General features: G+C 36.9%; 12 protein-coding genes across 15 annotated transcripts; 5 read left to right on the top strand and 7 right to left on the bottom strand.

The window, feature by feature from the left end:
- Window positions 1-31: 31 nt before the first annotated feature.
- LOC124337648 (dTTP/UTP pyrophosphatase-like) lies at window positions 32-1,268 on the top strand. The gene is made up of 4 exons (XM_046791690.1): window positions 32-236; window positions 307-548; window positions 761-919; window positions 985-1,268. Exons 1-4 carry the CDS (start codon window positions 147-149, stop codon window positions 1,136-1,138), a joined length of 645 nt encoding a protein of 214 aa, XP_046647646.1. The 5' UTR covers window positions 32-146; the 3' UTR covers window positions 1,139-1,268.
- LOC124337649 (trafficking protein particle complex subunit 2-like) lies at window positions 946-1,801 on the bottom strand. The gene is made up of 3 exons (XM_046791691.1): window positions 1,602-1,801; window positions 1,304-1,537; window positions 946-1,233 (listed from the first exon to the last, which is right to left on the bottom strand). Exons 1-3 carry the CDS (start codon window positions 1,689-1,691, stop codon window positions 1,135-1,137), a joined length of 423 nt encoding a protein of 140 aa, XP_046647647.1. The 5' UTR covers window positions 1,692-1,801; the 3' UTR covers window positions 946-1,134.
- Window positions 1,802-2,411: 610 nt separating this feature from the next.
- Window positions 2,412-3,877, bottom strand: LOC124337647 (carbonyl reductase [NADPH] 1-like). Its single transcript, XM_046791689.1, has 4 exons — window positions 3,640-3,877; window positions 3,048-3,562; window positions 2,782-2,987; window positions 2,412-2,707 (listed from the first exon to the last, which is right to left on the bottom strand). The coding sequence occupies exons 1-4, from the start codon at window positions 3,664-3,666 to the stop codon at window positions 2,583-2,585; spliced, it is 873 nt and encodes a 290-aa protein (XP_046647645.1). The 5' UTR covers window positions 3,667-3,877; the 3' UTR covers window positions 2,412-2,582.
- A 319-nt stretch (window positions 3,878-4,196) lies between these two features.
- On the top strand, window positions 4,197-5,902 carry LOC124337646 (lipoyl synthase, mitochondrial-like). The gene is made up of 7 exons (XM_046791688.1): window positions 4,197-4,372; window positions 4,452-4,829; window positions 4,886-5,042; window positions 5,103-5,160; window positions 5,228-5,386; window positions 5,453-5,568; window positions 5,632-5,902. Exons 1-7 carry the CDS (start codon window positions 4,319-4,321, stop codon window positions 5,865-5,867), a joined length of 1,158 nt encoding a protein of 385 aa, XP_046647644.1. The 5' UTR covers window positions 4,197-4,318; the 3' UTR covers window positions 5,868-5,902.
- A 740-nt stretch (window positions 5,903-6,642) lies between these two features.
- On the bottom strand, window positions 6,643-7,746 carry LOC124337650 (calnexin-like). 2 transcript variants are annotated; one of them, XM_046791693.1, is made up of 3 exons: window positions 7,616-7,746; window positions 6,976-7,182; window positions 6,643-6,908 (listed from the first exon to the last, which is right to left on the bottom strand). In XM_046791693.1, the coding sequence occupies exons 1-3, from the start codon at window positions 7,709-7,711 to the stop codon at window positions 6,861-6,863; spliced, it is 351 nt and encodes a 116-aa protein (XP_046647649.1). In that variant the 5' UTR covers window positions 7,712-7,746; the 3' UTR covers window positions 6,643-6,860. The 2 variants fall into 2 exon arrangements, with proteins under 2 accessions (XP_046647649.1, XP_046647648.1); XM_046791692.1 differs by lacking the exon at window positions 7,616-7,746 and adding an exon at window positions 7,345-7,495.
- Window positions 7,747-8,242: 496 nt separating this feature from the next.
- On the top strand, window positions 8,243-11,077 carry LOC124338072 (coiled-coil domain-containing protein 22-like). Its single transcript, XM_046792123.1, has 11 exons — window positions 8,243-8,405; window positions 8,491-8,662; window positions 8,737-8,875; window positions 8,943-9,077; window positions 9,146-9,261; window positions 9,332-9,430; window positions 9,508-9,933; window positions 9,995-10,137; window positions 10,196-10,361; window positions 10,439-10,573; window positions 10,645-11,077. The coding sequence occupies exons 1-11, from the start codon at window positions 8,356-8,358 to the stop codon at window positions 10,759-10,761; spliced, it is 1,698 nt and encodes a 565-aa protein (XP_046648079.1). The 5' UTR covers window positions 8,243-8,355; the 3' UTR covers window positions 10,762-11,077.
- Window positions 11,078-11,196: 119 nt separating this feature from the next.
- Window positions 11,197-16,494, bottom strand: LOC124338661 (inverted formin-2-like). The gene is made up of 13 exons (XM_046792815.1): window positions 15,861-16,494; window positions 14,892-15,145; window positions 14,534-14,836; window positions 14,344-14,459; window positions 13,960-14,283; window positions 13,816-13,895; window positions 13,202-13,749; window positions 12,980-13,135; window positions 12,590-12,909; window positions 12,389-12,505; window positions 12,182-12,322; window positions 11,831-12,119; window positions 11,197-11,767 (listed from the first exon to the last, which is right to left on the bottom strand). The coding sequence occupies exons 2-13, from the start codon at window positions 15,142-15,144 to the stop codon at window positions 11,367-11,369; spliced, it is 3,048 nt and encodes a 1,015-aa protein (XP_046648771.1). The 5' UTR covers window position 15,145; window positions 15,861-16,494; the 3' UTR covers window positions 11,197-11,366.
- Window positions 16,495-16,671: 177 nt separating this feature from the next.
- Window positions 16,672-17,908, top strand: LOC124338671 (dTTP/UTP pyrophosphatase-like). Its single transcript, XM_046792828.1, has 4 exons — window positions 16,672-16,876; window positions 16,947-17,188; window positions 17,401-17,559; window positions 17,625-17,908. Exons 1-4 carry the CDS (start codon window positions 16,787-16,789, stop codon window positions 17,776-17,778), a joined length of 645 nt encoding a protein of 214 aa, XP_046648784.1. The 5' UTR covers window positions 16,672-16,786; the 3' UTR covers window positions 17,779-17,908.
- Window positions 17,586-18,441, bottom strand: LOC124338672 (trafficking protein particle complex subunit 2-like). Its single transcript, XM_046792829.1, has 3 exons — window positions 18,242-18,441; window positions 17,944-18,177; window positions 17,586-17,873 (listed from the first exon to the last, which is right to left on the bottom strand). Exons 1-3 carry the CDS (start codon window positions 18,329-18,331, stop codon window positions 17,775-17,777), a joined length of 423 nt encoding a protein of 140 aa, XP_046648785.1. The 5' UTR covers window positions 18,332-18,441; the 3' UTR covers window positions 17,586-17,774.
- A 610-nt stretch (window positions 18,442-19,051) lies between these two features.
- On the bottom strand, window positions 19,052-20,517 carry LOC124338670 (carbonyl reductase [NADPH] 1-like). Its single transcript, XM_046792827.1, has 4 exons — window positions 20,280-20,517; window positions 19,688-20,202; window positions 19,422-19,627; window positions 19,052-19,347 (listed from the first exon to the last, which is right to left on the bottom strand). Exons 1-4 carry the CDS (start codon window positions 20,304-20,306, stop codon window positions 19,223-19,225), a joined length of 873 nt encoding a protein of 290 aa, XP_046648783.1. The 5' UTR covers window positions 20,307-20,517; the 3' UTR covers window positions 19,052-19,222.
- Window positions 20,518-20,837: 320 nt separating this feature from the next.
- Window positions 20,838-22,542, top strand: LOC124338669 (lipoyl synthase, mitochondrial-like). Its single transcript, XM_046792826.1, has 7 exons — window positions 20,838-21,012; window positions 21,092-21,469; window positions 21,526-21,682; window positions 21,743-21,800; window positions 21,868-22,026; window positions 22,093-22,208; window positions 22,272-22,542. Exons 1-7 carry the CDS (start codon window positions 20,959-20,961, stop codon window positions 22,505-22,507), a joined length of 1,158 nt encoding a protein of 385 aa, XP_046648782.1. The 5' UTR covers window positions 20,838-20,958; the 3' UTR covers window positions 22,508-22,542.
- A 740-nt stretch (window positions 22,543-23,282) lies between these two features.
- LOC124338663 (calnexin-like) lies at window positions 23,283-26,671 on the bottom strand. Of its 3 annotated transcripts, none has more exons than XM_046792817.1 (8): window positions 26,567-26,671; window positions 26,119-26,410; window positions 25,756-26,048; window positions 25,037-25,696; window positions 24,833-24,973; window positions 24,256-24,378; window positions 23,616-23,822; window positions 23,283-23,548 (listed from the first exon to the last, which is right to left on the bottom strand). In XM_046792817.1, exons 2-8 carry the CDS (start codon window positions 26,384-26,386, stop codon window positions 23,501-23,503), a joined length of 1,740 nt encoding a protein of 579 aa, XP_046648773.1. In that variant the 5' UTR covers window positions 26,387-26,410; window positions 26,567-26,671; the 3' UTR covers window positions 23,283-23,500. The 3 variants fall into 3 exon arrangements, with proteins under 3 accessions (XP_046648773.1, XP_046648775.1, XP_046648774.1); XM_046792819.1 differs by lacking the exon at window positions 24,256-24,378 and adding an exon at window positions 23,985-24,104; XM_046792818.1 differs by having other exon boundaries at window positions 26,524-26,608.
- Window positions 26,672-26,686: the final 15 nt, after the last annotated feature.

Genomic DNA, 26,686 nt, shown 5'->3' with positions numbered 1-26,686 from the left:
ACAAATTTCGACTGCTTGCTTGTGTCTGTTTTGAATCAGTGCTTCACTCAGTTCCGAGCTTATAGAATTAAATTTAGATAAGAAATAATCAAAATATTATATTACCTATATAATATTGTGAACAGTTTGCTGTGGAATTTACTAAAATGTTGTGTGCTTACAAGACCTTGTTATCAAACAGAAGGGTGGTATTAGCTAGTGCATCAGAGCGTAGGAAAGAAATATTGGGTGGACTTGTAAGTTAGATTTAAGAAGTTAAAAAAAAACATATCTCATTACTAAATCATTTAATTTACATTGCCTCAGGGTTTTCCTTTTGACGTTGTACAGTCTCCTTTTGATGAGGACAAAAATAGACCAAACACCAATGATCCAAAAGAATTTACACAGTGGACAGCATCCCAAAAAGCTCTAGCAACAATAGAAGATATGAAAACCCAAAGTAATCCACCAGATTTTGTAATAGGAGCTGACACTGTTGTTTTTCTTGAGGATAAAATTTTGGGGAAACCAACAGACACTGAAAATGCTGTGGAAATGCTGAAAATGTATAGTATAAACCTATATTGACAACTAATTCAAGGCTTGCATAACACTGTTCCTAAAGATTATTGCATAATTGTGTTATACATTACATGAACTAAACTTAAAGAGAGTGACATGGTATGTAAGCCTTATGTTGGTTTTCAAATTTAAACTAAATTTTATGTAAAAAAAAAAAATTTAAAGTGATGTTTCCATTTGTTGAACATTTCCTTAGATTAAGTGGAAATGTTCATAGTGTTGTAACAGGACTTAGCATTCATTACAAAATGGAAGGTGGATACAAAGAGAGATTAACATCAGAGGTTACCCAAGTTAAAATGGCTGCACTCAATGACCTAATCATACGTAGCTATGTGGCAACTGGAGAGCCACTGTAATGAACGATAACTTAGTACAATATTGTTGATAAAAATATTAATTTAATTCATCTCCACATAGGGGTAAAGCAGGGTCGTATGGAATACAAGGTCTAGGTGGAAGTCTGATTGAGGCAATCAATGGAGATTATTATAATGTGGTTGGATTTCCTCTTCACCGATTCACTGCTGAAATGGTTAGCATTTTACAAGAAATTAAAGAAGCAAATAATTAACCAGTCAAGAACTTTCTCCCATAAAACAATGCTTTCTTTTCAAATGCTGGTGATCTTATTGGAGTATTGATTTCATAAAATGGATTCATTGAATGCTGAAATACAGATTTTAAAATATTGGGAATTATCAGTAAGAAAAAATTTGTTTTTTATTGAATTGTATACCTTTATATAAGTTTCATACATCTCCATGAAGTAGTTTTTGATTCCATCTTCATTCTTGATATCATGAAGCATTAAAAATCTTATTCGGCTAGCAGAAACAAACGCTGAAACAAACCATTCATTGAATTTGTCAACAATTTTTAAATAAAGTGCGTTGGTATTCCACATATGTTCATCGACTAAATCTAACGCGGCATGGGCAATAAACTGGCTGAGATGTCGGTGATCTTCTTTCTAGAAATGAAAACAGATTAAAACCTACAGAACATTGAACAGCTTTGTATGAATAAGAACACACCTTGGCTTCTTTGTTTGCCGGATTAAATTCCATTTCAAATAAGGGATTGTCATGATGACCAACAATAACAAAATAGTAATTACCAGCCATAATTTTCAAGTGTATTTGACAGAAGTAAATTGAATACAAACTGTCTAATTGTCTATGGAGATGAAGTCAACCAGCAAGCGCAGACGACAAACACTTTTTCCTCCTCTTTTCGTCTGCAGTCTGCTTATAGACCTTATTAAGATCGAAAGGTATGGGTCAAGCCGACCCCTTTGCGTCGCGTTGCAGTGTGAAGGGGTGCCGTGAACAGAAGATTTTTATTTGGCTCGCCCATTGGTGTTCCCGGATAGACTTTACGGGTAAATCGTGCCCGAGGGAAGGAAAGGGTGGAAAGGAAAGGATGAAAAAAAGAGGGGACCAGACTTTCCTTTCCTCCCTATTCTTCCCTCGGGCACGATTTACCCGTAAAGTCTATCCGGGAACACCAATGGGCGAGCCAAATAAAAATCTTCTGTTCACGGCACCCCTTCACACTGCAACGCGACGCAAAGGGGTCGGCTTGACCCATACCTTTCGATCTTAATAAGGTCTATAAGATAACCGCGGGAAAACTCAAAAAGGATTGAACTCTTTCATTTTTCATAATAAATCCAAAAAAATTCAATGTTTCCTGGTCTCTTAGAAAATAATTTTGTCCTGTAATTATTTATCTTCATCATTCACAGAAAATATGAGAAACATAGGCAAAACATGTTTATCTCTGGAGTCTGGAAATTGGAAGAGAAGACTGCATTGTAAAACATATAAACTGATATTTTCGTGTTCTGTTTAATTAAGTTTATTGTAACATCTAATTAAACACGGCTTTTTGTTCTTATATAGAATCATGAAGATATAGAAAAATGGGGAAAAATTTGTGTTCAAACAAAATATTAATGTGGTGCTTTATAGATCAATGAACTATATGGCTGTCTTTTATTTGGTAGATTACAATTAAATCGCCGTTGGAACAGGTCCATTCACCCAATCAACAATCTGTTTTTCATACCAAACATAACCTCCTTTCGGTTCTTTTATGTTCGATGGTAGCAGAGCCAACCAACTTGGTGCAACAGCACCTATAGGAAATAAATCAAAGAACACGATTAAAAACTTCGGGTGGCGGAAAATTTTCTCATTATTGCGGCTTTACCTTGCTCAATTGTCAGAGGCCCTTTATGGCTTGTCATATCAGTATCAACGTAGCCCGGATGAACTGAATTCACGACAATATCTTCACGAGAATCGTGATCAAAAGCTTTTTGTTGAATGCGCGTTAGAGCACTTATTCCGATTTTCGATGTAGAGTAAGCGCTATTCGGCCAACCTAATTTCTGGTGATTTCCTGTTTGAGCAGCCCTAAAGACAAATGTGTTATGAAAAGGAGAGAACTATTTAACTTGATAGTATACTACATACTTCACAAAGTCTTCAATCATTTTCACAAGTTCTTCAACAGTCAAATCAGACGAGCTAAGTTTTTTTCGTAGTGCAACTGATACATCATCGTCTCCTGGAATTTTACGCAAATGCCCTACAGAACTTGAAACATTAACTACTCTGGCATGTGGCTTAAGAAGAGGAAAGATTATGTTGCAAAATCTAAGGGTGTTGAAGAAATTTGTTCTCATAGTTAGAGTAGCTTGTTCAGAGAATGGTTCTGTTGCATCATTCTTGAATGCAATTGCTGCATTGTTAACCAAAACATCTAAGCCTCCATATTCAGATTTTAGATAGTCTTTGAATCTTAGCACACTTGATTCATCATCAATATCAAGTTGGTGGAAGTTTGGCTGAAAGCCAAGTTTCTTTAATTCTTCTACTGCAGCTTTTCCTCTTCCTTCATCTCTTGATGTCACAAAAACATCACCATCAAATTTAGCACAAAGCTCTTTTACAATTGCAAACCCAATGCCTTTATTTGAACCTGTGACCTAGTTTCAGGTAAAAATCAGTGTGATTAGTTACAATTGAACATAAGTAACAAAAGTAAATAAAGATTTTCACTTACCACAGCAACTTTTCTTGCAGCAGACATGATGAATTGATGATAATATTTAAGACAATTTATGAATCTCAACCAAGCAAGTGTGATGAGAAATAAGTAATCAGAAGCTTTAAAAGTCTGCTGTTATATACAGAAAAGTTTCAAAGGCAAGTGAACACGTCAATTTGAAACATGCGCGTTGATGTGGTAACATAAATTATAGCAAACAGTAATGACTCGACAGCTTCGTCATTCTAACGCAGATATCTTGTGACACGAAGAAAACGCAAGGAGAACAAACGCTCATAGCAACCGTGACTTATTAACAAAAATATACCTGCACATTTTTTAAAATAGCAAATTAAAACAGTCCTTGTTAACTTATTAATTTCTTATTAATAGAATGTTAGAGATATCATAACACCATAACATTATAATCATTATGTAATACAACAGGGCAACAGGTGGAAATTGGGTGCAGAACTGCATATCCTCCTCAATTTATTCTTCGTGTAAAATCATTACGGCTTAGTACGCATGGCTTACGGCGAAACATGCGCATGCGCTTCCCCACCCATGCCCCACCACATGATTACGTATATTCTAAAGTCTAAAATGTGTTTAGGGACTTGTGGAATTTAGGAAAACAAAGATCCTAAACAAGCAGTCGACGCTTGCAATTATAAAAAGGTTCCTTATAAAAATGGCAATCGGACACGGACATTACAAATTTTTTTGTGGAAGGACACTATTTAATGTGAGGAATAAACTATGAAATAATATGTAAACCTATGTTACAAATTTACCTTGTAATTTCAACAAGCTAAATTTTTCAGTCTCTAGGAACTAGGTACCTTGTCGCTTTGCATTACAGCTCAACAGCAGTAGGCACAAATAATGTCAAATCCAGTACTTCAAAAATTAAAGAACGCTTGGAAAATGGACCCGATTTCTCAGATTTTGTACAGGGAAAGGTTTCTAGTGATGAAAACTGGAAAGATTATGCTGGAAAACTTGTGAGGGAAAAAGGTGACAAACGTCTGAGACTACCACCTTGGCTGAAGACAGAAATTCCAGTTGGCAAAAACTTCACCAAATTGAAAGAGAATTTGAGGGGACTTAATTTACACACAGTGTGTGAAGAAGCAAGGTGCCCAAATATTGGGGAATGTTGGGGAGGGGGACCAGATGCAACAGCTACTGCCACAATCATGGTAAAAAAAAGTTTTCAGAACATTTCATTTAAAAACCTATAACCTTTCAAATGCAGCTCATGGGTGATACATGTACACGTGGTTGCAGATTTTGCTCAGTAAAAACTTCCAAAGCACCACCTCCTCTCGATCCAAATGAACCAGTTAATACAGCAATAGCCATTGCAGCTTGGGGACTTGATTATGTTGTATTGACATCTGTAGATAGGGATGGTATTATGAATTGAATTTATAATAATGATGACTAGCTAATATGTTCAATTCTCTCAATAGACTTGCCTGATCAAGGATCTAACCATTTGTCCCAAACTGTTAGTGAATTAAAACAGAGGTAAATAATATAAATATTAAACATATAGAATGCTTATACCATCCTACAAACGATCCTACAAACCTAGAAAGCCAGAGCTGTTGGTCGAATGTCTGACACCCGATTTCCGTGGTGACCGTGATTGTGTTGAACGTATAGTGCGATCTGGATTGGATGTTTTCGCACACAACATTGAGACGGTGGAAGAATTAACTTGGTTGGTTAGAGATCCAAGAGCTAAATATCAGTGAGTACATGTTATTGTGCTTATAGTGTTACAATATTTATACTCATTTTAACATTTTTCTCGCAGACAGTCTATGGATGTTTTGCGTTATGCAAAAAAAGTGCGACCCGATGTGGTGACTAAAAGTTCGATAATGCTAGGTTTAGGAGAAACCGATGACCAAGTTCGGAAAACTTTAGAAGGTATTATATCTCAGTTATATTCAGCGTTCTTTTCTATCATAATCAATATATTTCCCATTGAAGATTTACGTGCTGCGAATGTAGATTGCGTAACTCTAGGGCAGTACATGCAACCGACAAAGCGTCACTTAAAGGTGACTGAGTACGTGACACCGGAGAAATTCGCGCTATGGGAAAGCGTTGGAAAGGAACTCGGCTTTCTATACACTGCTAGCGGTCCTTTGGTGCGAAGTTCATATAAAGCTGGAGAATTTTTCATTAAAAATATTATACAAAACGCCAAGAAAAGTAGAGTTTAACTATATACATTTGGAATAAATGTCTGTAAATTTAATTCAATCACTTTTGTTCATCTGTTTATAGTTATTAGAAAATAGTACAAATAAAAAAATTAGGTCCACTTATTCTTCTCTTTTGGGAAAATAAGCACGATTGCTAAGACAGGCACTAACTGACTAACACGATGAATGTAAAGTTATTACAAAAATGACAGCTACTAATGAAGGGGGCGGAAATGGGCATTTCAGCTCCCATTCGGCGAAGTAGATACACTAAGTGCTATTTAAACTTTCATTATTACTGATCACCGGATGTGGGTTCGGGAGATTTCCTCACCAAAGAGGGTGATAACATTGATGTTATGAACGAAATCTTTTTCAATGGTTCACGGCTGATTTATTTAAATAAAATACACTTGAAAAATAATAAAATAACGACTAGCACACTCGGCAACGAGCAATGCCTTATGAAGAAAAAAATCACCGTTATATTAACCCCCGATTGCCTTATTCCTCTCAAATTGGTAAAGTGAAGAAAATGGAAGTAAAGATGAGTTTTTCATGTCTTTCAATACTGACGATTTGAAATTAGACTGGCCAATAGGCTGGCCGATCACGTGACTAGGGATCCAAATTTAAATTCAAGAATTTTTGCGATATCCAAAGGCACGCGCATCAGACCAAATAGAAAAAAACAAAACACCACAAAACCATTTTCAAAGAAATGTAACCTTACTGATGACGATTAATGCTCAGATATTTTAGCCTTGCAAATGATGTAACATCCAACACGGAATTTTAGAGAATTTTTAGGGGTGGTATTTCGCTCTTGAGACATGAAATAGTATTATTAAATGGACATACCCGAAACTGCGTTCCGTTCTACTGAATAGCACACTAAACGTGTTACAATGACAACCTCTTTCTTTCCTTGTTCTGTTTGCATATCAAATCATTAATGTTCGTTCATTCATTTTTCTTATAAACTGCACATAAATTTTGAACAGCAATCGATCAATCTTTTCGGGCTCGTCGACGAGTTCCCTTCTCAACTGCAGGTTCCTGAAAGAGAAAAAGCAAATATTTAATTTAGCTGTAATTATCGTTATGGCATGTGTTTTTATCTTACTTCAGGAACTGCAGCATCTTCTGAACCTTCTTCTTCGGCTTCGTCATCTTTGGCATTATCATCGTCTTTGACTTCATCTTCTTCCCCTTCTAACGGAGGCACACCTTCACTCTCATCCTCATTTTGTTGGTCATCACCTCCTTCGTCATCTTCACCGGCTTCATCTGTTTTTTTCTGTAGAGCGGCACGAGCGGCATCTTGTTTTTCCTTTGCGTTAAATAGATAAGTCATTGAAAAGAAAGTTGCAACGAGACGAGCTTGAATAAATTGCATATTTAGGATTAACTTGGCGGTATCTCCTTTACATGCAATTATTCAGAATCGCTCATTTCGAGGGAGCAATACAAATAGAGAAGCTTTGATATATACCTGGGAATTGCAGCAGAATGTGAAGATCAGCACTAAAGGCAGGCCGACAACAATTACGTACACAGCCCAGAGCCATGGGTTTTTATTGGTGTAATTCATCAAACGTTGAACTACGCTTTCCTACAGCAAATATAAATCAAAATACTGAATATACAATACTAGCGAAAAAACTACGCCAAAGCACATAATAATACGAGTGGAGCGAGAGTAGGAGCAGTAAGAGCGTTTTAACCGACGGGGTAGGCTAAAATTGTCTTTTTTTAAAGACTACCTCAACAACTCTGCGCCACAGAAACCAGACGTAGAGTGTAACTGGCAAGGAGAGATACATGCCATACACCATGAATGCATTCTCTTTCTTGTTCATCCACCGTCGAACGCTCTCAGCGAACGCCTAAAGCCAGGAAGATATGACAAAACGAGGGATTGTTTGCGAGTCGAGAGGTAGACATTTTCCTCCGATGAACGCTTAAAATAATCTTTTGACGAACGACAACCGTTTCCTACACGAGTCTGCTTTAAAGGCATTTCCACCCCATGTGAATCTAACCTGTTCTTCATCTGGACTGTTCACCCATCGAACCAAGTAGATCAGAAAGATGAAAAGTGGACAGAAAGCGACGATCCCATAAAATGGCCAAAACCATTCGCTACTATTAGTCCAGCGACCCCATTTCTGAAGCCAATGCCAAGGCTTATGAAAATTCCATCCGTCCGACTAACGGTGATGAACAGGCAAAAATATTACTTTTGCTTACAATGTGTGGTGAATTGAATACCGTCAAACACAACTTGAAAACAAACTTGAAAAATTCCTAAAAGCTCCAAATCAACGCCATCTTGCGATTGCTAAAACATTAAAATAATAGAGGGAGTAGTTACATTTTCTTCTCATAGATGCTTTTGTTTAGGTAAACAAAGTAAAAAATTGAAAGCTGTCAGTTTACTGAGTTTAGTGCTTTCGGTTGAAACTATAATTGTAATTGTTTTTAAAAACATTATTCTATCAACATGGAAGAAACGGATGGAATTATTATAGAGAATCTTCGTAAAGTTGGATGGTAACTACAGTTTCGCTAAATTCTAATTGTTGAATAGGAATTAGGGTGTTGTAAAACAAAATTGTTTTAAATAATTCTGTTAAAGTGACATTGAAGATGAAGTCACATCCCTTGCTCAATTTACTACCGAAATGGTGATTGAAGGTGTTGTCAAGTGTCTAGTTTCCATTCAATCTGACCTGCAACTCAACCACAGAATGCCTCCAAACCTTCCTGCTCGTTATAAACTTTGCATGGAGATAGCTAAGGCCTGTAAGGTAAAGTATCTGCTGTTAAACATCTAAGGATCTAAAGTCTAAATTTCTGATAAGTGAAATACCTAAAATTGTAGGATGTAGCTGGTTATAAAGGAGACCTTGGATACGAAACATTTTTGCACGGGAGTCAGACAGAAATTAGAAATGTGTTTACAGTTATCATTCAGAAACTACCTAAAGTCAATGAACAACCTATTGCAGATTCAGTTGCTGGTAAATCATTTCTAAGATTAAAAACAAGCTCAATGATTTAAATTTCAAGTTTGATTACTTTGATTAGATCCCTTTCAATATACTATGAAAAAAATTCAAAACGACATTCTCAGACAACTCCATCAACCATGGCTGCCTTCCTTTTGCAATTTTTCCTGTGATAACAGTCTTCCATTTCACTCCATTGATCTAACAAAAAAAGGTATTGCAATAAATATTACAAAAATCTACATAATTCCTTAGTCTGATAATGTTGCAATTGAAAATCAGCTTTCAATTCAAGTGGCAAAATACCCCAGCTCTCAACAATTCCTCATACTCAGTTGATACCTTCATTGATAGAAAAGCATCTTTCAGAGTTGGCAGCAGACAAATACAAATATAAGGTAAATCAGAGTTATTTTATATCCTTTTATTCTTTAAGCTTATAAAGTACTTTTTTTTTCCTCTTTATAGTTTTCTGTGAGGAAAGTCAACATCATAAAAAAAGAACAAGAATTACCTGTACTTGCACTTAACTCGAGATTTTCTCTGATTCGGTTACTCCAGTACGCGGTTAGATATACTTATTTAGAACAACGTATCCTGAGATGATTGTGCTGACTAACCCACTCTTTTATACACTGTTTTAGGAAGCAGATAAAAAAAAGAAAAAACCACTGCCACCCCCCAAACCTTCACATTTGAGCGGAGTATCGAAATCCAAAACTGAAGGGCCGACAGTGGAAGAACAATGCCAACAATTAACTATCATTATAGAGAACCTAGAGCAAGATTTGAATTTGAAACACACAGAACTTGCTGACATAACAGAAGAAGTTGCTAAAATGAAATCTATGATCGAATGCAAAGAGGCGGAACAGAATGCTCAACGAAAAGAGCTGGATAGACAGGAAAAGCTATATGCCCTTCTTCCTGATGCTCCCGCTCATTTGGAGCGCATGAAAACGCTATTAGAGTCTAATCAGGGGAAAATGGCCGTATTAGAAGAGCAGTGGTTAGAAATTAAGAAACCTTTGGATGATGAATACCAAATCTGGCTTCTTCGTCACGAAAATGTAATTAAGTATCTCTACATTAATTTGTTTGTTTCTGATTTTCTCCTTTTTCTCTGAACAGAGTGCAGGCGAGAAGCTGAAAGCTGCACTTGAACATACAGTGATGTCCTTAAGAAGCATCGTAGAAGAAATTCGTACTAAAGAAGACACTATACAAAAACTTCAAACGCATATCGAATCTATGCCACCTTCAGTACTAACAAGGTAATAAACTTTTGCAATCCACTTGAGTAACGAGATAGTCGTATCTCTTTCTTTTTAGATCATTTTATACTCAAAGAATACTGAGTATCGTAGCCAACGTCAAAAAACAAAATGAAGAAATGCATCGGGTGCTTGAAGATGTAAAAAGTGTGCAGCGTGAAATCAATTCAATACAGGGAAAAGTTGAGCGCACGTTTACCGTAACGGATGAAATTATTTTTCGGGTAACTATTATCTACTACTATCGATACTGATATTATTAATAAAAATTGGTTGTTACCGTTTTTTCTTTTTTTATTAGATGGCCAAATCGGATGAGACTGCCCGGCGTATATACAAGTATTTGATTTCATTGCAAACTGATTGCTCTGACATCCAAAAATTAGTGAAAGAATCTGGCAACTTGTCACGAGAGATAAAGGATTTAGAAGATCAAGTATGTTTCGCTAATTTTGTTTGTTTGTTTGCATTAGTGTCAAATAATGATGCTGTTTGTTTCGTAATCAGGCGGAAACCGAATTACGTAAGAATATTGCTACCAAAATTAGGCGACTGCAAAGTGACCTCGAACAGATACGCACGGAAAATCAGATTTTAGAAGAACGAGTCGGTACTAAAATTTAATTATTCATCTTAGTTTTGTTTCCAGTCAGCCTCACTTTGTTCAAATTAAATTTTTCTCACTTCAATAAAGTTTAACATTCCAATATTCCATCTCATTCAGTGGCCATTAAGTGGATTGTACATTACAACGCTACTATAGTACATTGATTGTAACCTTGTACTTGCGTCGTTCAAACAATCAAGAAGCTACCAAAAAATTTATTCGTTACGATGCGAAGTTACTAACGACGATAAGCTAAGCTATTAAATAAGCCATAAATCAGGTTTCCTTCGTATAACGTTGGAGTTGTTGAATTAAATTATTAATTGTTCCATGGAAAAAACAACTTTAATTAATAACGCACAGATGCGTTTGCAATATTAGCAATATTGCAATATTGCAATAACGTTGGAGTTGTTGAATTAAATTATTAATTGTTCCATGGAAAAAACAACTTTAATTAATAACGCACAGATGCGTTTGCAATATTAGTAGCTCAGGCACAGAATGCAAAACAAGTGCAAAAATGAAATTAGTTGCAAACTACGGTTCAAATGTGAAAACATAAACAGATAAATGAAATTTTTACCAAATGGAAATTTAACTTAGCTTGCGAGATATTGCACTATCCACGGGTGGACTTTTTAAGTTGGAATTCTCCGCGACGGATTTCACTCAAAAGACGATCGACAATGCAAACTTCGTCGTCGACAGGAAAAGATTTTTTGCCAGACAAATTCTTCCGACCTGGCGATCCATTCGTAGAACTTTGCGGAGAAGCCGCTTGAATAGCTTTTTCAGCAGCGAGACGTGCCGCGCGTTCTTCTTGCTTTTGGCGCATTTCGTTCTCCTTGCGAGCCACTTCAATCTTATTAATAAGTTCAGCGAACAAGTTGAAACAATCGGACAGTTTCATTTTAGCCGGATCTTCACTGAAATGAATGGCAACGGAACAAGTAGAATTTTCAATCTGTAACAAAACATTCTGCATTGCCAACACTTTCTCCTTTGCTTCAACTAGAAATCCTGAGAAAAAAGTGTAAAAATTAGGTAAAGAAATGACACGTTCTAGTAAAAATATTAACAGACCTTTCATAAAATCGATAAGATCGGGATCTGCGACTAACAATTCCTTCTGAAGGTCATCAATCTGTGATTTCCATTCTCGAACTTCTGTTGCCAGTGTCTCGAGACTCAGCCTGCTCGCTTCTTTTAAAGAAGCCAGTTGGACGGTGAAATCTAGAAGAGATGGGTTTTCACTCAAAGCAATATCAACGATGTAATGAAGGAGAGTCATGCGAGGCTTGTTGGCACGTAAATCTGTCAGCTTCTGAAGAGCGCTTAGTTTGAATCCGACCGCATTACCAGCGTAACTGTTCTACAGAATTATGACATTTTTTTATTGACAATGCGAGGTTATGCATTAAACGTTAGACGTACGGTGTTAAGAACGTTTCCCAGCTGAAGAACAACGGCCATGAAATCTTGAAGAGATTTGTTGACAAGAATTTCTTGACAAGTGCTCAGAATAAGTTTTAGCGGAGGTTCCAACTCTGACATTGACGGATAAAAGTCGATTTTCTGTTGCACATTTGACACATTAATTACTGTTATTATTTTTTTAAATTTGAGATTTAAAAAATGTACCATTGAAGTTGCTTTGATTCTCATAGAATATCCAGGAAGGGCCAGGAGGCACAGAAGAAACTGTTCAGCAGGACCCAATTTTGTCTTATCTCCTTTGTAATTCTCTAACGTAGAAATCTACCAATGCGCCGGAGTTTTAAAAAATTAATAATGATAAAATAGTGCATCTTTTAAATCTTTAACTTAAAAATGTTGGTGTACCTCGTCTGTATTTGGAAGAATTTTTTGCAGGCAATGAAGATGTTCAATAGTAAAGAAATTTCCATCGCATCGATTTATACGATCTACAATTTCGGCAATGGGGAATTTGAATTGCTTAAGAAATATATTGACTGCTAGGCTGCGTTTGCTGTCTAATAGAGCAGGAGTCATTTGTTTATTGGAACTTTCTCCTCCCTTTTTTGTAATAGAAGTAGTATTGGTTGGTTTCATGCAGAAAAGTTCTTCAATTTGTTGAAGACGCAAACTGACTGGAGGTTTTTCCCGAATGGTTGCATTGATTTCTTTCCAAATAGAAGCATCTAATAAGTAGATGTTAAATTTTAAAAAAAGGTTTAAAGTGTGAAATAAATTTTAGTTTTAGCAAATAACCTTCAACTCGAGTGACTTTTGTCCAATTAAGAGTTTTCATTTTTGCATTAATTTTCAGGGGCTTCGTAGCACAGTCTGTAGTGGACGCAACAACAGAAGAAAATAGATCGAACAGAGGTGGAGGAGGCGGTGGCAAATTTCCTCCAATTATCATCCCTGCTCATAAAAGCAAAATATAAATTAAAAAAACAAACATGAATTTTACTTCAAATGAATCTGTACCTGCGCCCCCAGGGGGAGGAGGGGGTGGTGGAGGAGGTATGCCACATCCAATCGCAGGATGAGGGGCTGTTATTGCTGCAGAAAATGGTAAGGGTGGTGGTGGTGGTGGAGGAGGGACAGAAGCGAAACTGATGCAAGAGATAGCTTGTAACGGTGGGAGTGGTGGGGGTGGCGGAGGTTGACTAGAAAAACTGCCAACGAGACAAGGAGGCAGCGGCGGGGGTGGCGGGGGTGGTGAACTTAAGGGCATAAGCATCGGAGGAGGCGGAAGAGGAGGAGGGGGTGGAATAAAAGGTACAGGATGAGCAGGAATTGCACAAGGAATAACTTCAGATCTCAAACTTCCGTCAATATTCGAATTTTCAATCTCGTCTTCGATCATAAAGACATTATCAGACAATATGTCGTTTGGTATCGTTTGGGTACATACGGAAACCGTTTCTGCTTGAACGCCTAGTTTGGTGAAAATTTGGAATTTACTCCACTCGGACAAATTTCCTTGAACGGCATCTTTGGTCGCCTTTTCAAGTAAATTCCATAAACGATAACTTTAAAAGAACAAAAATTAAATACGTTATTGGCTGTTTAAAACTAACTTAATATGTGATAGATACTTGAGTGGGTCAGTGACATTCAGTTGAAGAAGATTAGAGAGAACTGCATGCAAAGATAAGGCTTGCGGTTTATCCTTGATCTAAATAAAAAAATTTGATTAAGTATATTTCATGGTAATTTTTCATTCAATATTATAACCATACTTTAATAAAATAAAGTGAGAAGAGGTCAAACAAAGATTTGTCTTCAGTTGCATCTAAACTGTCTTCATCTTTCATGCGGTGAAGTTCAAACACTTGGATTTGAATGGCTAGCTCGGGATTGTCTGTCATTTTCATATTTTCAATCACTTCCAATAGTCCTAATCCGATCATTTCCGAGCGAATAGCGTGTCGGGTCCAAATTTTATCTGTTCCCAATATCAAAGAATTGGCGAATCCTAAAATGGCTGCTTTATATTCAATCGTGTCGGCGGCGTTTATTTCTGATATCAGAATAGAACAGCGATGAACGTCTGTTCTTGACATCTAATGGAAACACAAATAAGCAATTATGATTTTTAACACGATCGTGAATCTATTAAATACCTTGAAATAGTCGATAGCATCTAAAGTAGCTTCATGGCCAATAGTTGAGTAGACACAAACAGCACTGAAGAGTTCCAAAACAAGTTTTTTTACCAAGGTATTCTTTGTTGCCATGGCTTAAATAATATAAATAAATAAAAGAAGCATTAACTATAGCCCCAAAACCTGCACATGTGAATTTAAAACATACCATTAAATAACTGACGAGTAAATTGACGATGTGCAAGAAGATACTCCAAACCAATTTTTGAATTGACGACGGCACGAATTGCATAAGTGACCTCCGACTGAAATAAGGCATTGGTTATACTGAAGCCAGTTGACAATTTCTCCAGTCTGTCAAACAAGACAGCCAGTCCATCGCGTTCCAAGAAATCTTCCATCCAAGATGATTTCGCATTTTCAATCAACTTCCTGAATCCAGAGTAATTGGGTAAACTGGGGATCTTCAGAAGTTGAATACTTAGCTCCGGATCCCATTCCTCAAATTTCTCTAGAAAATCAAACATTTTAAACCTTTCAAAATGTGTAAATATTATACGAAATACTTTGATTGATGTCTTCGAGAAGTTTTTGTGATGACCGTCGTCGTAAAATTGTTGTCGACCGATCTGTTCTACGCGCAATCGCGTCTTCTGGAGTCACTTCATTGGTAGTCTCGTCTACTTCTTCGATTGAATTGTCTTTTATGCTAAGCGCTCGTTCAGCTGCCAGAGACCAGCGAGCGCTTTTCTTATCCTTTCGGCTAACAAGCGGCGGTGTACTGGCTATATCACTACCATCAGACTGTTCTGCAGACATTCTTTAAGGGAGGTTACGAAAAATTTAGTAAAAGAACATCGAACGTAAAATACAAGAGCGTGATGTCTCAGAAATTTTAATTATTGGTAAATTTGCTTCATTGTTTGTTTTACTTATTTTTGGCCAAACTGAAAACGTGCCTAAATTTATTCGCGTTAGCCCACAAAACTGTCTCTTCCTGCGGCCATACGAGATCTAAACAGTTCCATTGTTTTTAAATCTCTGATATCAGATTTTACTAATCATAAAAAAAAATTATTTTTGGTTCATGAAATTTGATAAGCCAAGAAAACTGAGTGAATAATGCAAGCATTACTAAAGTTCTCCTGTTATTTAAAAAACGGTAATGAATTATCCCTGATTTCCCAGAACTTTTCAAATGAGGAAACTCCTAGTTATTTAAATAGTAATAAAAGATGTATAAATCCCCCCCCCACAAAATTAACAACACTGAACGTAATACTAACACAAAAATAGCTTTCTTCAACACGGCGACATTAATTAAAGGCATTAAATTTCATTGAACAAGTTTTGACCGGAATAAAGAGAAATAAAAAAATAATAGGTGCATGATGCAAACATTTCAAACCAGTCGTACTTCCTTCGCCTATTTGTGCTTTTTAAAACGCCTTGTTAATAACTTGGGAATCGAGTATTTTTAGCACGAACAAATTTAATTTAGTTTACGCACAAGTTAAAAGTTTAAAAAGACTTACCTTGATTAGAATAGCAACGTGACGAATTGTAGGCGAAGCACACAAAGCAGAAACAAAGCTAACGATGAACACTCCTCGAAAACTGTCAGACAGACTGCCTACAGCGGCCTACAGTTCAGTTTGCAGTTTGCACGTGCTCCGCAACCTTGAAAGCATGACCACATCGGAAGGTTGAGTAGGAAAGAATGAAAAATCCAAGAACTAGGAACTGGCTTCGCCACAATAATAGCTGCGGGCGTCGTTTGAAGGCGTATGCGATAGTCTGCGGCCAATGCGACTTTATTTCCGATTGCTCAAATACGTCATCAGTCACGATCAATTGAGTATCACTATTATTGAATTCTGCAGCTGCAGACAAGACAACAGGTAGTACAGTACAGCAGTTGTCATAAGCAGCTGTGCTCCTGTCCTGTGGGCTTTTGTAGCGATGCACATCTGCGACAAAAACGATTAACTCGTAACACCACACGATTAATTTAACGTACTTAATTACTAAAGAATATGGAAGATTCCACCCAAACCAGACTCAAAATGTCCAAGATGAAAATTTATAACTCGGAATTTTTTATTTTCGATTGTATATTTTTTTGAATCAAGGTCATCGAAAATTTTAATTCTGATTTCAAGCTACTACATTCCTTTTTCTCGTAAAAAAAAACTGATAAAACTACAATCTAAACTATAAATTACTATAAAAAAGTAAACAAATAAAAGGTTTTTTGAAAAACAAAAAAGCAATTTGCATTATAATCTAATTTATCCGAAGACAGGCAACTCCGCACAAATTTCGACTGCTTGCTTGTGTCTGTTTTGAATCAGTGCTTCACTCAGTTCCGAGCTTATAGAATTAAATTTAGATAAGAAATAATCAAAATATTATATTACCTATATAATATTGTGAACAGTTTGCTGTGGAATTTACTAAAATGTTGTGTGCTTACAAGACCTTGTTATCAAACAGAAGGGTGGTATTAGCTAGTGCATCAGAGCGTAGGAAAGAAATATTGGGTGGACTTGTAAGTTAGATTTAAGAAGTTAAAAAAAAACATATCTCATTACTAAATCATTTAATTTACATTGCCTCAGGGTTTTCCTTTTGACGTTGTACAGTCTCCTTTTGATGAGGACAAAAATAGACCAAACACCAATGATCCAAAAGAATTTACACAGTGGACAGCATCCCAAAAAGCTCTAGCAACAATAGAAGATATGAAAACCCAAAGTAATCCACCAGATTTTGTAATAGGAGCTGACACTGTTGTTTTTCTTGAGGATAAAATTTTGGGGAAACCAACAGACACTGAAAATGCTGTGGAAATGCTGAAAATGTATAGTATAAACCTATATTGACAACTAATTCAAGGCTTGCATAACACTGTTCCTAAAGATTATTGCATAATTGTGTTATACATTACATGAACTAAACTTAAAGAGAGTGACATGGTATGTAAGCCTTATGTTGGTTTTCAAATTTAAACTAAATTTTATGTAAAAAAAAAAAATTTAAAGTGATGTTTCCATTTGTTGAACATTTCCTTAGATTAAGTGGAAATGTTCATAGTGTTGTAACAGGACTTAGCATTCATTACAAAATGGAAGGTGGATACAAAGAGAGATTAACATCAGAGGTTACCCAAGTTAAAATGGCTGCACTCAATGACCTAATCATACGTAGCTATGTGGCAACTGGAGAGCCACTGTAATGAACGATAACTTAGTACAATATTGTTGATAAAAATATTAATTTAATTCATCTCCACATAGGGGTAAAGCAGGGTCGTATGGAATACAAGGTCTAGGTGGAAGTCTGATTGAGGCAATCAATGGAGATTATTATAATGTGGTTGGATTTCCTCTTCACCGATTCACTGCTGAAATGGTTAGCATTTTACAAGAAATTAAAGAAGCAAATAATTAACCAGTCAAGAACTTTCTCCCATAAAACAATGCTTTCTTTTCAAATGCTGGTGATCTTATTGGAGTATTGATTTCATAAAATGGATTCATTGAATGCTGAAATACAGATTTTAAAATATTGGGAATTATCAGTAAGAAAAAATTTGTTTTTTATTGAATTGTATACCTTTATATAAGTTTCATACATCTCCATGAAGTAGTTTTTGATTCCATCTTCATTCTTGATATCATGAAGCATTAAAAATCTTATTCGGCTAGCAGAAACAAACGCTGAAACAAACCATTCATTGAATTTGTCAACAATTTTTAAATAAAGTGCGTTGGTATTCCACATATGTTCATCGACTAAATCTAACGCGGCATGGGCAATAAACTGGCTGAGATGTCGGTGATCTTCTTTCTAGAAATGAAAACAGATTAAAACCTACAGAACATTGAACAGCTTTGTATGAATAAGAACACACCTTGGCTTCTTTGTTTGCCGGATTAAATTCCATTTCAAATAAGGGATTGTCATGATGACCAACAATAACAAAATAGTAATTACCAGCCATAATTTTCAAGTGTATTTGACAGAAGTAAATTGAATACAAACTGTCTAATTGTCTATGGAGATGAAGTCAACCAGCAAGCGCAGACGACAAACACTTTTTCCTCCTCTTTTCGTCTGCAGTCTGCTTATAGACCTTATTAAGATCGAAAGGTATGGGTCAAGCCGACCCCTTTGCGTCGCGTTGCAGTGTGAAGGGGTGCCGTGAACAGAAGATTTTTATTTGGCTCGCCCATTGGTGTTCCCGGATAGACTTTACGGGTAAATCGTGCCCGAGGGAAGGAAAGGGTGGAAAGGAAAGGATGAAAAAAAGAGGGGACCAGACTTTCCTTTCCTCCCTATTCTTCCCTCGGGCACGATTTACCCGTAAAGTCTATCCGGGAACACCAATGGGCGAGCCAAATAAAAATCTTCTGTTCACGGCACCCCTTCACACTGCAACGCGACGCAAAGGGGTCGGCTTGACCCATACCTTTCGATCTTAATAAGGTCTATAAGATAACCGCGGGAAAACTCAAAAAGGATTGAACTCTTTCATTTTTCATAATAAATCCAAAAAAATTCAATGTTTCCTGGTCTCTTAGAAAATAATTTTGTCCTGTAATTATTTATCTTCATCATTCACAGAAAATATGAGAAACATAGGCAAAACATGTTTATCTCTGGAGTCTGGAAATTGGAAGAGAAGACTGCATTGTAAAACATATAAACTGATATTTTCGTGTTCTGTTTAATTAAGTTTATTGTAACATCTAATTAAACACGGCTTTTTGTTCTTATATAGAATCATGAAGATATAGAAAAATGGGGAAAAATTTGTGTTCAAACAAAATATTAATGTGGTGCTTTATAGATCAATGAACTATATGGCTGTCTTTTATTTGGTAGATTACAATTAAATCGCCGTTGGAACAGGTCCATTCACCCAATCAACAATCTGTTTTTCATACCAAACATAACCTCCTTTCGGTTCTTTTATGTTCGATGGTAGCAGAGCCAACCAACTTGGTGCAACAGCACCTATAGGAAATAAATCAAAGAACACGATTAAAAACTTCGGGTGGCGGAAAATTTTCTCATTATTGCGGCTTTACCTTGCTCAATTGTCAGAGGCCCTTTATGGCTTGTCATATCAGTATCAACGTAGCCCGGATGAACTGAATTCACGACAATATCTTCACGAGAATCGTGATCAAAAGCTTTTTGTTGAATGCGCGTTAGAGCACTTATTCCGATTTTCGATGTAGAGTAAGCGCTATTCGGCCAACCTAATTTCTGGTGATTTCCTGTTTGAGCAGCCCTAAAGACAAATGTGTTATGAAAAGGAGAGAACTATTTAACTTGATAGTATACTACATACTTCACAAAGTCTTCAATCATTTTCACAAGTTCTTCAACAGTCAAATCAGACGAGCTAAGTTTTTTTCGTAGTGCAACTGATACATCATCGTCTCCTGGAATTTTACGCAAATGCCCTACAGAACTTGAAACATTAACTACTCTGGCATGTGGCTTAAGAAGAGGAAAGATTATGTTGCAAAATCTAAGGGTGTTGAAGAAATTTGTTCTCATAGTTAGAGTAGCTTGTTCAGAGAATGGTTCTGTTGCATCATTCTTGAATGCAATTGCTGCATTGTTAACCAAAACATCTAAGCCTCCATATTCAGATTTTAGATAGTCTTTGAATCTTAGCACACTTGATTCATCATCAATATCAAGTTGGTGGAAGTTTGGCTGAAAGCCAAGTTTCTTTAATTCTTCTACTGCAGCTTTTCCTCTTCCTTCATCTCTTGATGTCACAAAAACATCACCATCAAATTTAGCACAAAGCTCTTTTACAATTGCAAACCCAATGCCTTTATTTGAACCTGTGACCTAGTTTCAGGTAAAAATCAGTGTGATTAGTTACAATTGAACATAAGTAACAAAAGTAAATAAAGATTTTCACTTACCACAGCAACTTTTCTTGCAGCAGACATGATGAATTGATGATAATATTTAAGACAATTTATGAATCTCAACCAAGCAAGTGTGATGAGAAATAAGTAATCAGAAGCTTTAAAAGTCTGCTGTTATATACAGAAAAGTTTCAAAGGCAAGTGAACACGTCAATTTGAAACATGCGCGTTGATGTGGTAACATAAATTATAGCAAACAGTAATGACTCGACAGCTTCGTCATTCTAACGCAGATATCTTGTGACACGAAGAAAACGCAAGGAGAACAAACGCTCATAGCAACCGTGACTTATTAACAAAAATATACCTGCACATTTTTTAAAATAGCAAATTAAAACAGTCCTTGTTAACTTATTAATTTCTTATTAATAGAATGTTAGAGATATCATAACACCATAACATTATAATCATTATGTAATACAACAGGGCAACAGGTGGAAATTGGGTGCAGAACTGCATATCCTCCTCAATTTATTCTTCGTGTAAAATCATTACGGCTTAGTACGCATGGCTTACGGCGAAACATGCGCATGCGCTTCCCCACCCATGCCCCACCACATGATTACGTATATTCTAAAGTCTAAAATGTGTTTAGGGACTTGTGGAATTTAGGAAAACAAAGATCCTAAACAAGCAGTCGACGCTTGCAATTATAAAAAGGTTCCTTATAAAAATGGCAATCGGACACGGACATTACAAATTTTTTTGTGGAAGGACACTATTTAATGTGAGGAATAAACTATGAAATAATATGTAAACCTATGTTACAAATTTACCTTGTAATTTCAACAAGCTAAATTTTTCAGTCTCTAGGAACTAGGTACCTTGTCGCTTTGCATTACAGCTCAACAGCAGTAGGCACAAATAATGTCAAATCCAGTACTTCAAAAATTAAAGAACGCTTGGAAAATGGACCCGATTTCTCAGATTTTGTACAGGGAAAGGTTTCTAGTGATGAAAACTGGAAAGATTATGCTGGAAAACTTGTGAGGGAAAAAGGTGACAAACGTCTGAGACTACCACCTTGGCTGAAGACAGAAATTCCAGTTGGCAAAAACTTCACCAAATTGAAAGAGAATTTGAGGGGACTTAATTTACACACAGTGTGTGAAGAAGCAAGGTGCCCAAATATTGGGGAATGTTGGGGAGGGGGACCAGATGCAACAGCTACTGCCACAATCATGGTAAAAAAAAGTTTTCAGAACATTTCATTTAAAAACCTATAACCTTTCAAATGCAGCTCATGGGTGATACATGTACACGTGGTTGCAGATTTTGCTCAGTAAAAACTTCCAAAGCACCACCTCCTCTCGATCCAAATGAACCAGTTAATACAGCAATAGCCATTGCAGCTTGGGGACTTGATTATGTTGTATTGACATCTGTAGATAGGGATGGTATTATGAATTGAATTTATAATAATGATGACTAGCTAATATGTTCAATTCTCTCAATAGACTTGCCTGATCAAGGATCTAACCATTTGTCCCAAACTGTTAGTGAATTAAAACAGAGGTAAATAATATAAATATTAAACATATAGAATGCTTATACCATCCTACAAACGATCCTACAAACCTAGAAAGCCAGAGCTGTTGGTCGAATGTCTGACACCCGATTTCCGTGGTGACCGTGATTGTGTTGAACGTATAGTGCGATCTGGATTGGATGTTTTCGCACACAACATTGAGACGGTGGAAGAATTAACTTGGTTGGTTAGAGATCCAAGAGCTAAATATCAGTGAGTACATGTTATTGTGCTTATAGTGTTACAATATTTATACTCATTTTAACATTTTTCTCGCAGACAGTCTATGGATGTTTTGCGTTATGCAAAAAAAGTGCGACCCGATGTGGTGACTAAAAGTTCGATAATGCTAGGTTTAGGAGAAACCGATGACCAAGTTCGGAAAACTTTAGAAGGTATTATATCTCAGTTATATTCAGCGTTCTTTTCTATCATAATCAATATATTTCCCATTGAAGATTTACGTGCTGCGAATGTAGATTGCGTAACTCTAGGGCAGTACATGCAACCGACAAAGCGTCACTTAAAGGTGACTGAGTACGTGACACCGGAGAAATTCGCGCTATGGGAAAGCGTTGGAAAGGAACTCGGCTTTCTATACACTGCTAGCGGTCCTTTGGTGCGAAGTTCATATAAAGCTGGAGAATTTTTCATTAAAAATATTATACAAAACGCCAAGAAAAGTAGAGTTTAACTATATACATTTGGAATAAATGTCTGTAAATTTAATTCAATCACTTTTGTTCATCTGTTTATAGTTATTAGAAAATAGTACAAATAAAAAAATTAGGTCCACTTATTCTTCTCTTTTGGGAAAATAAGCACGATTGCTAAGACAGGCACTAACTGACTAACACGATGAATGTAAAGTTATTACAAAAATGACAGCTACTAATGAAGGGGGCGGAAATGGGCATTTCAGCTCCCATTCGGCGAAGTAGATACACTAAGTGCTATTTAAACTTTCATTATTACTGATCACCGGATGTGGGTTCGGGAGATTTCCTCACCAAAGAGGGTGATAACATTGATGTTATGAACGAAATCTTTTTCAATGGTTCACGGCTGATTTATTTAAATAAAATACACTTGAAAAATAATAAAATAACGACTAGCACACTCGGCAACGAGCAATGCCTTATGAAGAAAAAAATCACCGTTATATTAACCCCCGATTGCCTTATTCCTCTCAAATTGGTAAAGTGAAGAAAATGGAAGTAAAGATGAGTTTTTCATGTCTTTCAATACTGACGATTTGAAATTAGACTGGCCAATAGGCTGGCCGATCACGTGACTAGGGATCCAAATTTAAATTCAAGAATTTTTGCGATATCCAAAGGCACGCGCATCAGACCAAATAGAAAAAAACAAAACACCACAAAACCATTTTCAAAGAAATGTAACCTTACTGATGACGATTAATGCTCAGATATTTTAGCCTTGCAAATGATGTAACATCCAACACGGAATTTTAGAGAATTTTTAGGGGTGGTATTTCGCTCTTGAGACATGAAATAGTATTATTAAATGGACATACCCGAAACTGCGTTCCGTTCTACTGAATAGCACACTAAACGTGTTACAATGACAACCTCTTTCTTTCCTTGTTCTGTTTGCATATCAAATCATTAATGTTCGTTCATTCATTTTTCTTATAAACTGCACATAAATTTTGAACAGCAATCGATCAATCTTTTCGGGCTCGTCGACGAGTTCCCTTCTCAACTGCAGGTTCCTGAAAGAGAAAAAGCAAATATTTAATTTAGCTGTAATTATCGTTATGGCATGTGTTTTTATCTTACTTCAGGAACTGCAGCATCTTCTGAACCTTCTTCTTCGGCTTCGTCATCTTTGGCATTATCATCGTCTTTGACTTCATCTTCTTCCCCTTCTAACGGAGGCACACCTTCACTCTCATCCTCATTTTGTTGGTCATCACCTCCTTCGTCATCTTCACCGGCTTCATCTGTTTTTTTCTGTAGAGCGGCACGAGCGGCATCTTGTTTTTCCTTTGCGTTAAATAGATAAGTCATTGAAAAGAAAGTTGCAACGAGACGAGCTTGAATAAATTGCATATTTAGGATTAACTTGGCGGTATCTCCTTTACATGCAATTATTCAGAATCGCTCATTTCGAGGGAGCAATACAAATAGAGAAGCTTTGATATATACCTGGGAATTGCAGCAGAATGTGAAGATCAGCACTAAAGGCAGGCCGACAACAATTACGTACACAGCCCAGAGCCATGGGTTTTTATTGGTGTAATTCATCAAACGTTGAACTACGCTTTCCTACAGCAAATATAAATCAAAATACTGAATATACAATACTAGCGAAAAAACTACGCCAAAGCACATAATAATACGAGTGGAGCGAGAGTAGGAGCAGTAAGAGCGTTTTAACCGACGGGGTAGGCTAAAATTGTCTTTTTTTAAAGACTACCTCAACAACTCTGCGCCACAGAAACCAGACGTAGAGTGTAACTGGCAAGGAGAGATACATGCCATACACCATGAATGCATTCTCTTTCTTGTTCATCCACCGTCGAACGCTCTCAGCGAACGCCTAAAGCCAGGAAGATATGACAAAACGAGGGATTGTTTGCGAGTCGAGAGGTAGACATTTTCCTCCGATGAACGCTTAAAATAATCTTTTGACGAACGACAACCGTTTCCTACACGAGTCTGCTTTAAAGGCATTTCCACCCCATGTGAATCTAACCTGTTCTTCATCTGGACTGTTCACCCATCGAACCAAGTAGATCAGAAAGATGAAAAGTGGACAGAAAGCGACGATCCCATAAAATGGCCAAAACCATTCGCTACTATTAGTCCAGCGACCCCATTTCTGAAGCCAATGCCAAGGCTTATGAAAATTCCATCCGTCCGACTAACGGTGATGAACAGGCAAAAATATTACTTTTGCTTACAATGTGTGGTGAATTGAATACCAAACTCTCGCCTCACAACGTCAATAAATTTGATTGAATTAAAGTATCAAAAGAGGAATAACAGCTTACCTGATCTCTATCGACGAGATTCCTCTTCAGATCAAATGTTTCAGCTGCCCATTGTTCAGAGACGATTTTGTCGTCGGTGATGATGAAGTTGTCGAACAGGATGTTATCCGACATGGACCAAATCTCAAGACCCACCGCACCCTAAAGACCGACAAAAAATGTGTTATGTACTAACGATAAAGTGGTCAATTAGACAAAGCTTACAATTGAAGCCATGTTGAAGGGATGCTTGTCTTCGAAAAAGTCGGGGTTAGGGATCCGGCGTGGTCTCCATTTACCGCGATAATTTGGGTTATCAATCATGGCTGCTCGCCACTTGCCTTTGAACTTGGGGTTAGCCTTCATCGGAGCCTTCCATAGCCCACAGCCGGGAGCAGATTCACAAGACGGGTTGTTAATGAGGGGAGCCTCCCACGTGCCATCCATATCTTCATCCCAGTCTTCAGGTTTCTCAGCGCTAGGATCAGGAATCATTTCAGGTTCATCATCCAACCAACCATCTGGCTTAACGGCATCTGCATCAGCAACTTGTTCGGGTTCATCTTCATCCCAGTCGTCTGGCTTCTTCGCATCAGGATCAGCAATTTTCTCACGTTCGTCCCAATCATCAGGCTTACGATCTTCAGGATCATCAATTTCGGAAGGAGGGTTCACAGGTGGAGAGAAATCTTCTAAGAGAGTTCCTTTGTTGACAATTTTGTAATCAACGGACACATCGAAGGTGTTGTCGGGATGAATCATAAGTGTGTACAAATGAGGCTTTCCATCCTTGAAATATTCGTCGAGTCTAGTATTAGGCTTCTTAGCGTGCTTTTCAGAGAAAGAACCATCTTTGGGATTTTTGTGTTGGAAAATGAAGTGTAACTAGAAAAAGAAAAATATTAACTCAAATGTTAAAAAGATTTTCATTAGTTTGCACCAACCTTGTGATCATTTCCACATTTGTCGGGGCCAAACATAATTGTGTATGGTGTCTTGTCTGTAAACTGAGACAACCTCATTCCTGTTTCCTGAGTTAACAGCTTAATGTAAGCTCCACCACATTCTTGTCCATTCTGGAATGTAACATCATACTGCACAATCAATGGTTTGTTTGTGAAAACAAATGGTCTGTCTAACGGAGCAGAAATGGCAGCATGTTTCGCTTTTGATTTCAACACCAAACCCAAATCACCCTTCAAACCATCTTTCATCAATGATTCAACAGCCCATTTTCCTACATACAAAATACAATTTAATGTCTATTAGAAAGTTCAAGCACATAGTTAAGTATCACAATTGCTTACCATCATATTTGGCAATTTCTTCATCAATCCCTTCTTTCTTAGCTTGAGAACGAATCCATTTGGCTTCGAATTCTTCAGGGACATCAAAGTGCTCAGCGAAATAAATGTGGCCATTAGGTGTAGGGCTTACATAAACTACTTCCTCTGTTTCTTCTGCAACACCTTCAGGAAGCTCTTCAGTAACTGTTGCCTCTTCTCTGTCGTCATCGTCACATCGTACCGCAATACTTAAACATAGCCATAAGGCTATTAAGAGAATTAGTCTCATTTCTGGAAGGTTCGCGACAACACCCTGTAAGAAAGACAAAAGGGCGAATGGATTAGAACTGTATAATCGATAAAACAAAATATTAAAATGTTTTTAATTAAATGAGTTAACACATTCAAAGAGCATTATCTCCTTACATGTAGTGCCACGTTTGAGAATAAAATAAAGAGCCTTTCTTACCACTGTGTCGGAAACGTTTTAAATATTCACCGGCACAGTCTAATCCACAAGACTAACTGCCGAATGCCGAATGCCTGAAGCAAAAACGCCGAATACGTGTATAGAAGAGGGGCGGAGCTT

The sequence above is a fragment of the Daphnia pulicaria genome, chromosome 4, assembly GCF_021234035.1.
Source record: "Daphnia pulicaria isolate SC F1-1A chromosome 4, SC_F0-13Bv2, whole genome shotgun sequence".
Classification (NCBI taxonomy): Eukaryota; Metazoa; Arthropoda; class Branchiopoda; order Diplostraca; family Daphniidae; genus Daphnia; species Daphnia pulicaria.
The sequence above is the reverse complement of the archived record's forward strand: the minus strand, read 5'-3'. Positions and strand labels throughout refer to the sequence as shown.